At 30.5% G+C, this 12,573-nt stretch overlaps 1 protein-coding gene across 2 annotated transcripts in view; it reads right to left on the bottom strand.

Annotated features, from left to right (window-relative positions):
• The window catches only part of LOC118181515 (TOM1-like protein 2), a 92,368-nt gene that overhangs the window by 53,165 nt on the left and 26,630 nt on the right, over positions 1–12,573 (bottom strand). For both annotated transcript variants that reach the window (XM_035350672.2, XM_085810837.1), the window contains exons 3-6: positions 11,417–11,501; positions 6,369–6,515; positions 6,115–6,249; positions 3,451–3,504 (exon numbers count right to left, since the gene is read on the bottom strand). In XM_035350672.2, the coding sequence (XP_035206563.1) occupies positions 3,451–3,504; positions 6,115–6,249; positions 6,369–6,515; positions 11,417–11,501 (421 nt within the window). The remainder of the gene's footprint in view (positions 1–3,450; positions 3,505–6,114; positions 6,250–6,368; positions 6,516–11,416; positions 11,502–12,573) is intronic.

Raw genomic sequence — 12,573 nt, 5'->3', positions numbered from 1 at the left:
GTTAAAATTATTTGAAAGTATGAATGATGGCTTTTTTTTCGCTTATCTGCAAGGAAAACAGGTTGCTATAAATTAAGAAGGAAAACAGGTTGCTATAAAAGGAAAATAAGTTGCTATAAATAAGAAAGTTTGCCAAATAAATTACTCTTTGTGCAAACTGATAAAAATGAGCCAAGATAAATTTTTAAATTTATGATTATAAATTCTTCATAAATTTAAAACCAAATTTTAAAAAATCTAATATTTAGTCATACTTTAGGTCGTAAAAATGTGGCAAAAATTGGCATGTCATTTCAGAAAATGCCCAGTTTTGTGTCAAAGTACCTATGTTAGAACAATGCTATATATAAATCTAATATATAACCTAAGTCGCACTTTCCACCCATGGAAAATGCAATTTGAATTTCGTCAATCAGCCTAGTAGAATGGGAGATATAGAACTGTCTCCCCCTTTTTTTGTGTGTGTGCAGTGTACATATATATATATATATAATATGTGTGTATGTGAGTAAGATATCAAAATTTATTGAAGGGAAATTCATTGCCAAACTAAGCTTAAGAAATGGTCTTTTAAATTCTTAAGGCCTGTCCACAAGAGTAAGCTCGCAACATAGTTGCTGCTATTTTTTTTTCCTGCCAGCATAAATCCCACTTTTTTAAACTCAAACTGCACCAATGCCACATTACAAGGCAAGTACTAAATACTCTTTCTCTTTGCAGATCCTGTTATAGCTACAGAGTTAGAAACTCTTTTTGACATAACTGAAAATTCAATTCTTTGAATTTAATAAGAGAGTTGTAATAACAATTACTTGCAAAAAAAAAAAATAAGCTGGATCAAATTAGAAAGTTAAGGAAGAGCATACATTTTTATGTTAACTGAACTTAAGTTCTTCAGAATCTAATTCTTTATCTTTTTCCCATTGAAAACTTACATAAGCAACATCCCATTCCAAACAAATATATCTTAGAGCTTCACTTATTTTTAGGTCAGATGTAAAATTCCCCCCACCACCACCACCAAAAAAAAAAGCTGAAGAAAGCATGTTATGGATAATGCATACTTGCCAACCTATGACACTCAAAAATCGGGAGATTTTTTTAAGAAATTGGGAGATTTTTCACAATTTTAAAAAGACTTTTTAAATGAGGAAAATATAGTTTTTAATAATGAATTAACTTTAAATAGTAACTAATTCTTAAATGCAAGCAACACAGAAATACCTTACACATAAAAAACATTTTTATTACTTGTATCGTTTAAAAAAACAAAAAAAAAAAATTAATCATTTTATGTACAAATGGTATAAACAGTGGCAGATTTTGCTTTCTTTAAGAAAGAAACTTCATAATTTCGTTCATGGCAATTGCCACGTAGGTCTGCTTTCACTAATAAAAGTTTTCTAATGTGTCATCACTAATATTAGATCTAAATTTATTCCTCGTTTTCGTAACAACATTGGAAATTCTCTCACACTCTGCATTACTATGGGGAACTGTCAAGATGGCCAACATAATTCTAGACAGTTCACTATATTTTAAAATTCCATCAGCATCTTTCAGTTTTCCAATTAAACTCCACTGGGTGTCAATCCTAACTGATTTTATAACTTCATCCAAGTTTTCTAATTGTAAACTGCTGTTATGCAGCTGTTGGAGTTTCAATTTTTCCTCCGTTTTAGAACTCCTTTCAAGATAATAATAAACATCAACAATGTGTTCATCCACATTTATTGGTAAAGAAGCTACTCCTTTTTCAGCTGCTAAATTTAGGAGGTGACAGGTGCACCTCATAATCTGCAAATCTGAATTTTCTTTTCTGAAGATGCCTGCAACACCAGTCTTCAAGCCTACCAATACTGGTGCATTATCGGCACCTAGTGCTAAGCAATTATCCAGAGGGACTGCATTTTCTTTTAAAGTTTTAATAATTAGCTGTGCTGTATTAAAGCCTGTCAAATGTTCTTCCAAAGTGGGGACAGAAAGTAAACTGCACTCAATTTCTGAAGACTCTAGATTAAAAAAAGAAACAACAATTGGATACAGTTTTGAATCGGTATTATTGCTTCCATCCGTAGAGAGGCAGAACAGAGCTGTTTTAATGGATCAATAACTGAAGATTTATTTTTCAAATCCATTTCTTTAACAATTGCACCTCTTTTGGTTCTTGCACTTAAATATTTCTTAGCGATTTCACTATCAAGAAACATTTTTCTAAATAAAGCTGCAGCCTGATCCGATGCATTCAGTGGCAGGTTGTGCTCCAGTAAAAAGCCAGAGAACAGACATTCTGCATTAATAACTTTTTGGTTCTTTATTTCCGAAGAAAAATTTAATTTTTCGTTTTTTTCAAAACAGCTCATGTTGCTTTTGTGTTTTTGCGTACGCACATGTTTGAGACCATCCGCCCTTCCACCATGCGAAATTGAAAAATCGCAACGACAGGCAGTACACATCGCAAATTTATTACATTTCCTTGAAGAAATAATGGAAGGAAAGTCAACTGTGAACGATTTTTGAAACGTAAACGAGTATTTCACCTTTCTCACAGATTTAACAAAAGATGATAATTTCTAAAACTATTTCCCGAAGGCACGTGTACTCACACAACTCAGGACAAAATGACCGAAATAACTAAAGAACATCCAAATAACAGCTTGTTTTGTCCTCAATGGCTAATATATGCCAGATGACACGCAGTGGAGCACGATGCCCATTGGAGAACTGGAGAAGGACGTTTCTGGATACGTATATGCTCTCACTCACAAAGCAGAAGTTATGTAATTCGCAAGGTTTTGTTTTAGATATAATCTAGAGAAAATTCATTTGCTTCGGACGTCCAAAATCACTTTTTTTGTTCATATAACAAAGTATTAAGCCAAGTTCCATAAAAATCGTGAGAAATTTTAAGAATAAGAAAAAGTCGGGAGAAATATATTGTAAATCGGGTTGGCGGGAGAGCGGTCGAAAATCGGGAGTCTCCCGCCTAAATCGGGAGAGTTGGCAAGTCTGATAATGTCAACCAATGCATTGTCACTGGCAAGATGACTGGTGTGATTCACAGCCAGCAGGTGTGTGAAATGGTATACAGAAATCTAGTCAGTCAGGAGAAAAATCACTTTTATAGCTCATCTGAATTTTTTACCCCCTTTTTAAGTAAGTATATTCTCCATGCCTGGACTAGCTTTTTTTGGGGGGGGGAATGGTCCGGAGATCTGGATATTTGACAACCAGATTTCAAACATTGTACTGTAACTATGATACGATAAATTACATTACATCAAAACAAATACTTGAGATACTATTTTAAATTAAGGTTTCTTATTTTATGTCCAAAAATACTTTTAATTTTTAAATTTCATGAATAAAAAAAGATAATAATAGTCTAAAACATAATCATTTTAATTAATATATAGAAATAATATCATGGCATAGAAAGAAAAATATTACCCTGGGCTGCACTTCTTGGTGCTGTGGCTGAACTGGAGGAGGCATCGGAACTGTCTGGAGAAAAAGAAATAAGATTATGGTAAATGTTAAAAAATAATAATGAAATGAATTTTTAAAAAATGTATGGTCTAATAGAAAATAATTAAATAAAACCAAATATTCCACACCCAAATGTAATATATAACTCAATAAATATCTTTTACCAACTAAAAGAATGCTGCGAATATATAAATTATCAGTTTAATATACTATAAATAAAACATTTACTTGTTTAACCGATTATGGCAAAGTATATGCTATGAGCTAAATACAGGGTTAGCAAGAATAAGTTTTCCACTTCAGAGGGTTCTAGAATATGCATATTTTTCCAAATGAGATAAAATTTGAACTACAGATATTTCAAATGATGCGCTTGACATTTATTAAAAAATTTTAGTACAAAAATCTGCCAATAGGTGGCGCTATAACAAAAAATGGTATTTATCTGCATAGATTGAAAATATAAGAAACATCATTTGCATTACAGCGCATGCCTATTAGCATTAGTCTTTGGATAAAAAGAAAATGGATTCTGCTGCATAAGCATTAGTTTTAGTACAAAAATTCGACAGGTGGCGCTGTAACACACACAAAATATTTAATATGCTTTGTTAAATAATATAAAAAAGTAACATTATAGCTGCTGAATATGTCCCCCTTCATGTTCAACAATGTGCTCTAATTGCAGAACCATATTTTCCACAGCTGACTGAAGTGAGTCTGACAAAATACCAATAACATGGTGCCCTATGCTGTCCTTCAGATCTGGCACAGATGCTGGCTTTTCAAGGTAGATACTGTCCTTCAGGAAACCCCACAGCCAAAAGTCACAGGGAAGATATTCGACGAATGAGGAGGACATGCTGTTTGAAAATGCCAGCTGATCATCTGTTCATCTGTAAAATGCTATCTTAGTAAGTGTTTTCTATGAAGATCAGTGTGAGGAGATGTGCCATCCTGCATGAAAATGATGTCCTGAATGCATCTGCACTGTTGAAGTTGTGGGATTACAAAATCCCTTAGCATATTATGATATCATTGACATGTGACAGAACAAGTTTGGATTCCATTTGCAGTTATCTCTTCAAAAAATATGGTCCAATGATAAAGGTAAAAAAACTATCATGACTACTACTATATAAAACCACACCATACTTTCACTTTTTCGGGATAAAAGGCTTATTCCTGGATGGTATGAGGGTTTTCCACTGCCCAAATTGTACAACTGTGAGTGTTAACTTGTCCACCGAGGCAAAAGTAGGCTTTATCAGTCCGTAGAATGTTTCATGGCCAAGTGACACCAACCACCATTCGAGCAAGGAACTGTACTGCAAAAATTTTATTAACCTCTGAGTCCCTGTCCTGCAATAGGCTTGATTTTGTAGGGATAAAAATTCAAAATCTGTCATAAAATTTTTCGCACAGTGGAATACGGCATATCCAATACATGGAAAACAACTGGCACACTTACACTAGTATGCAATGACATACTGCTGGCTTAATGACCACAGTAGCCACATTTTCGATGCTTGAAGACTGGATTTGCTTTTATTCTCTACCTGGAAGAATGCAAAGTTGCCCAGTTGCTTCAAATTTCTTTATCATCTTGCATAGAGCACATGAAGACATTGCACCTTTTCGTATCTGCTTCATATGATGGAATCTGCTGGTTCTGGTACAACAATTTTACCAGTAGTGCTTTTCTTGCAATGTAGGCATGATGTGCAGAGAAGTAACTAATGCTTGTGCTGAATCCACTTTCTTTTTATCCAAAGAATAATGCTAATAGGCATTGCGTTGTAACAAAAATGATGTTTCATATTTTCAGTCTATGCAAATAAAAACTATTTTGTGTTATAGGGCCAATTATTGGCAGATTTTTGTACTAAATTTCTTTATTTAATTAATGTCAAGCGCATCTCTTGATTTATGGAAAACAAATTTTATCTCATTTGGACCAACAGAATGCATTCTAGAACTCTCTGAAGTGGGATACTTATTTCTTGCTAATCCTGTACTACTTAAAAAAAAAAAAAAAAAAAAAAAGACAGACATGTGTTTATAGAGGCTATTTGTAAATAAATTGGTTAATTTTTCTGCTACACATGGAGAAACCATGAAAACAACTGAGCTGAAAGCCTACTTGCCAGGCTGAACCCAAACTGAACTAACAATGTTCAAATGTCATATCCACTCAGCAATTGGTGCCATAATTGGTAAGCTATGGATAGTAAATAAGTTCCTAAATTGTGGTAAATGATACATTTTTTCTCCTCTTTACTACCCATACTTAAAAAACCTGAATTATGATCAACAAAATGACGACATATGCATCTATTAATGGCATATAATACTACAAAAGGTTTTTTCTTTAGTAAAGCCCATAATAAGAAATCATTGAATGAGTATATGCATTAACAGGTCTAGTAGTTGATAAAATGCTATTCAATACATCACATTATTTTCGGTTAATGTTTCATGATGTTTTTAACAATGCAAAAGTAGAAAATTTATATTTCAACAATGCAAAGTACATATTACAATATGTACAGAAGCAACCATAAAATTCATATTGATATTATACTGAACCCATATTAAGAAGGCTATAATAAGAGGAAAAATTACCCTTGAAGGTGTATGAATTGGAGCCATTGTATCTAAATCAGATGATGGAAATTCAATACCCTTTTGTTTTAGATCGGTATATACTTGCACAACACCCTGCATCTCCGGATTAGTACGAAATGCTTCAGCCCAACTCTATGCAAAGGAATTCAAACATTTAATATCAGACACAAAATAATAATCCATAATTTAAAATACTACATGTAAGGATTACCAATAAATAATAAAAAAAATTTAAACAATAGTATTTATACCTGGATTAAACTAAGCACTTTTTCTTGAACAGCAGTGGGAGGATCATTTTTTGGTCCTATCAACTTTACTAGGTCTTGAACAAAATCTTTCTGTGTAACAAGCAGTTGAAAACGTTTCCCACAGTTTTTGACACAAGTTTCAAGAACCTAATATTTATATATAAATATATATACATATATGTATACATACACAAATACATACACTCAACTAGTATAAAATATATATAGCATAATAATCTATTTTCTTACTATTCAATTTATAACTTCATACATATATGTACAAGTGTGCATGTGTAAATATATATATATATATATAGAATATTTATTTTTCTAATAATAAATTAACAACAAATAACAATAAAATAACTTTGTTCCCATTTTCATTCTAAAAATAGCAAAGCAATAACTTTTCTAATATAATCTTTACTTCCTGTAATTCTGAAAAGTGATCTGTCATTTAATCTCTACTGCACAATTATAAATGAAATGACATGCTGCCTTCAAAAAATATATTTTTAAATTTACTGGATGTAAAGATTTCTTTAAAAACAAAGCACAGTAATGTTGGTTTGATTTGTGTTGGATTAAATAAAACATTATGGGTCATCAATATTGCTACTACTTTAAACCAGCTCTATCCAACACTGCATATTCTGCGACTAGGGAAGTAGTTAAAGGCATGAAAAACAGACACATTAATCAGTCTGGGCTTTTCAGCAGACAGTCCAAGTTGGTAATGGTTTTATATGTATTTTTGTTTATTTGAATGAAGGATATGTTGGTGCCATATTTATCATAAAAACAATGATTAATTTCATCTGCCAAAAGAAATATTCATTTAAAAACGTTATCTTCATCATGATATGCAATGAGCTCAGCTAACATTTGGAGCCACATTCGGAAAATAGGTATGTTATATTAACTGAATACAAACTACTTACACATTTTCTTAATTTTCTTTAATTTCATTATTTTTTTAGTGTCAAATTATTATAACGATCACGCTTTTCCAGTTTACCATAACATGTTTCTCTAGCACATACTTTTTCGTCAATTCATTACATATTATCCGAGATCAGTTTTACGGATTTAACGAAAAGCAAGTGAATTTTAAAATAATATAATATACAACACTGGAATACAATATGAAAAATATTGCGAGTCCAATGAGGAATATGTTTCATTATTAATCAAAAGTTCTTTTTTTTTTAAAACCTATTATAAAACAACAAAATTTTTGTAACTCTAATAATTTGTTCATAATGACAGTTGATAATTATAATACTTATGCAAGTTAAAATTACAAAATAAATGGTCATTCTATTTTTTACGTAGATTCATTATTTTAAAAAAATTCTGAAAGGATTCAGATTGTAATATCACAATAAAGGCATTGTTAAGGCTTTTTATGCTCCCAGAGCTATCAATTTTCAAATATGCTGCTCTTGGACACACTCCTGCTAACATAACTTTTTTTTTTACACCTTTTTAACTTTATTATTAAGCATAGCTTTCCTTGTATTTATGCTACATAAAATTTAACAGTAAAATCACAAACTTTTTAAAGAAACCTATTTTTAGAATTTTTGATAGAACATTAAAAGTGATGCCATTCTTTTTTGTTTAAATTTTTTCCAGTCTTCTCTCAGTTAATTATATCAATGTTCAGTTTTCTTATTGAAATGACTTACAGAACTTTTTTTATCTTTTTAATTATATACATTAGAGATCAGTTTCTTTGCACTAACACCACATAAAATTCATTATCAAAATCACAAAACATTTAAAAACAGCATATCTTTTAGAATTACCATTAGAGCTTTAAGTGTTGCAAAACACTTTTTTTATATTTGCTATATTATTTCTTTAACAATAATACATGATGATAACATTTGGTTGCAACATCTTTTTATTTGTGTTGCTGTACATTTTTTAATATTCGCTACATTATTTCTTTAAAAATAATACATGGCAATAACATTTGATGGCAACATCCTTTGATTTGAATATTGATAGGGACAAAAATTAAGAATCGAGACTAATAGCCCCTTTGGTGATAATAATAAGTTATTTAAAGAACTAAAAAGTTTAGCAATGAGAGAAACATGATTTTTAAAAATCAGTTGTATTCCCCCGACATAGAATTTGGGGAAAATGTTTAATTTTAACCTTTGTCATTTGAAATATTGGAACTACTATCTCTGTATTATAGAGGAACAAGAATGTTGGATTGAGGGTTTATTCATGAAATAGTACTCTTTTTATCTATTAGTATTAAAAAGCACTATTTGTTTTCCTATAAGGTCACTTTTTTTCAAGCAAAGAATTTTTTCATAGCACAATTATCAGTTTCATACTGTAAAAAAGATCTTGTTGATTATCATGAAATTTTTTGTTATAATTGTTGAACATATACATAGATGACATTTTAATCTGCCAAAGTGATGAAATCTTGTTAGCTAATTTATCATATTTTAAAAAATTGCTGAAATCTCACACTTTTCAATAAAATTTGACAGTTACATGATATGCTGAAGTACTTCTATTCACTTGAATAGTCAGAGGAAAAAAATTGTGGAATTTTGCAACTGATTATTAGTTGCCTAATATTTTTCATCTTGAAAATAGTATGGCCTACTATTTTTCATTATCAATTCCATACACATTATAATAAACATAACTGGTTTTGTAATGCAATGTACATAAATAACCACAAAAATGATACTTTAAAAAAATATTTCTAATAGTAAATAACTAATAAAATTAAAATTATCTGTTCATCTTAGATATAGAGGTAGTCTAATATATAAGACAATAAGCAAACACAAACTTAGTTATTACCAATTTGTCCAATCAATAGCCAAATGAGGTTAGAGCAGATTGATTCCCTTGGATTATGGCTAAGTTGTTTCATTTATTGCCAAGTTGGTGTTTCATTTATGGTAACCTGAGTACTTTAATGTTATGGAAACCCAATTATGATGTAATTGGCTGTGTGATTGCTGTCAATTTGAATGATGGGACGAATTTTAAATATAAAGTACGTTATTTTGTGGTTTACACTGTAAAATAGCTGAATGTTGTAAAATTAATTTGAAGTTTCTGCACGATTTGGAAAGAAAAGAGAAAAAGCCTTAATTGACTGGTGTGTAAATGAAGGTTTACTTAGTTGCCATTATAAGTGTCCTATTTGTAGGAAGGAAATGCGTAAGGTCGAACGCTGGAAGAGACCTACATTACGAAGGATATTTTTTACTCTTATTTTTGTGAATTTATGTGGCAATGCCAGTATACAGATTCTAGTTCAGATAATTTTAGGAAGTTTTTGGATGCTGTTACGGAATTTTGTTTGACTGAAGACAGGGAAATTTGTAAAAAAGGTAAGTGGATATTTTCTTTGTGTAGCGCTAAGATAAATTTCCTTTTTTATGTTATTTCATTGTTTGATTTATAATGTAGTTTACTGAGATTATATATTTTTATTGACTGCTGCTTTGACTTTTTAAGTGAATACTGATTGACGTGGACATGGACAAAGTTAAGGGAATGCGCAATGCCTAGTTTGTGCAATTCTCTGATGTTTTTTAAATGAGAATAGGTCGATGTGTACATGGATACCGAGTTTTTGCAATTCTTTGACTTGTTATTTTGGATTTGTGTAGTGGCAATATTTCGCGCAAAAATCGACACTACAAAAAGACAAAATAACAAGTCAAAGAATTGCACAAACTTGGTGTCCATGTACTGCCAAATTCGCCAATTATCGCCTGGTGTGTTACAATTTTTCTCTTTCTAAAATGTTTACATTGCTTGGGCCTACTGTTTAACCCTCATCAAAAATAATTATTGTTTCCACATTATGAAACTCAGTAAATGAATTTTTCTCAACTGGGTTTAATACACTCAATATAATTTCATCATTAGTCAATGCGACATAGGAGCTTCCTCTTCTAAAATCATCCATTCTAAAACATTTTCTTCTCTAAAAAGTGTAGACAAAGCTGAAGTTCTATTTTAACAAAAACAATTTTGCTCCTTTTGCATGAGATAACATAAAACCTGCAACTTCACTTTCAATTTCAATAAAGAGTGTCAGTGGTCACACTAACTAATGATTGCTTACAAACCACTTACAAACAAGAAACTCAAGATTACAATATTTCAGTTTTAACAGGCATGACATATAAAATAATTTTGAAAAAGAAAAGAAAAAACAAAGAAAGAAAAGTATATATTCGCATTCCCTTCACTAATACATGGAGCTGTGACACAATTCAAACCCAAAATGAAAGTAATGCAAAAATAAGGCAGATACATAGCAGAGAGAGAGAGAGAGAGAGGGAAATATTTTGAAGAACAAAAGTTCTTTTATAAAAATGCATGAAAACATTTACTATAGACAAAACTGCATTTCCAACAGTGAAAGTAATTTTTAAATCATTTTTATGCTCTTAAATTAAAACAGAAACATAATACATTGTTTTCAAGTACCACATTCCATAGAATGAATTTTTATGCTATTTCTGTCATTACATTCAGTGTGTGCATACTATTAGCAATTATAAGGGCTAGAACTGAAATTTGAAGTTTATTACAAAAATTCGGTATCCTTCAGCCTCCTTTTCTTTGCAGTTTTCTCATTTTGCATTCAAGAAAAATCTCAAGAAACGCTAATCTTACACATCTATTTCTATTTGCTTTGTGTGAATTGTAAATAAACCAGTTTGAGCTTATAATACATTTAAAATTTGAAATGAGACTCTGAAAACCAAAGGACAAGTAAATTTTTAATGTATATTTACCATACATATTCAACATTATTTGTTAGAAATAGTGGAATATATATCCAAAAGCAGAGAATTATCTAAAAAAAAATTATTTGCAGAGATTCACAATGTGACCTATGTGTAATAACTATAAAAAGCATTATTGCACATGCAGAAAAAGCTGAGTAACTTAAATTTGCTTTTCAACAAAAATATATGTTAATGTAGCATACTGCTATGTTCTTACATAATTTTTTCTTGCATCAATTTTCAAACACTTACTGTTAACGTATACAATACGACTGTATAGTTTTTCCCAGCATTCTGCAATAATCTTTTTCTTATAGCCCTTAGAGCATCTTTCGGTCTGAAAAAAAAAAAAAAAAAAAAAAAAAAAAAAAAAAAAAAAAAAGAATTTCATTTATAAATTAAGAGCAATAGCTTTTTTTACCATGAAAGTTAAACAGTTAAAAAAAATATGTAAATGAACTATTTATACCACATAATGAACATTATATTACAGTACTAAGTTCAGGATTCAGAATTATTGAAATCCTGGCAATTCCAAACCATTAATTTACATCTAATAACATGGCAAGTATATGCTATAAAAGTAAAAGTATGAAATGGTTGCTTGTCAAATAATGAGGCATTTATGATTTTAAGGGAACCAAAATTTACAATAAAGGCTTAATGGTAATGTTTATTTTGCTTCATTAAGCACCTTTTCTAATGTACATTATTTAACCAATTTTGCTTTTGTGCTAATACTTTATAAGAATTTTCTTGTTTAATTACATAGTTCAATTGTTAAAGGCCTTTAATTTAAAGAGACCACACATCCCGCTTTTTGGAGGACTGTCCCGCGTCCCACCGATATTTTAAAATGTCTCGCTTTTTAAAAAACATCTGCATTTCTTATTTTAAATGTACTGTAAAAATATATTACCTATTATTTATTAATTATTATAGTGAATATAAAGAAATAAAAACTTTCGATCATTGTTGTTACGTCTTGTCAAGGAATATGTATTGTCAACGGAGGAGCAGCTAGCATTAGCTGAAGGCTGAAGGGCTATTTGCTTTCCACACCATAAACCACAATCAAAATTTCAGATCAATTGATTGTACGTCACAAATGATCAAAACATTGCATGATAAAAAATTTGCAGGTGCAAAAAACAAAAACCGAAGCAATTACTTGTAATGTTTTTTACCACATTCGTTTTGACAATTGCAGAAAGAATTAGATTAAATGCACATTTATATCCATATATTATGATGCTTCCAACCACAGAGATTTAAAATTATTTCCCACAATTGTTAGACCTTTTTGATTCAGAAACAGGAATTAAAATTAGAATATTAGATTTTCTTTCATTGCCGGGTGAAACTTCATAAATAATTTTTGATTCAATAAGTATTATTTTAAAAAAGAA

Source organism: Stegodyphus dumicola, chromosome 2, assembly GCF_044657685.1.
Source record: "Stegodyphus dumicola isolate Sdum_Otavi_A_Nest chromosome 2, ASM4465768v1".
Taxonomy (NCBI): Eukaryota; Metazoa; Arthropoda; class Arachnida; order Araneae; family Eresidae; genus Stegodyphus; species Stegodyphus dumicola.
The sequence above is the reverse complement of the archived record's forward strand: the minus strand, read 5'-3'. Positions and strand labels throughout refer to the sequence as shown.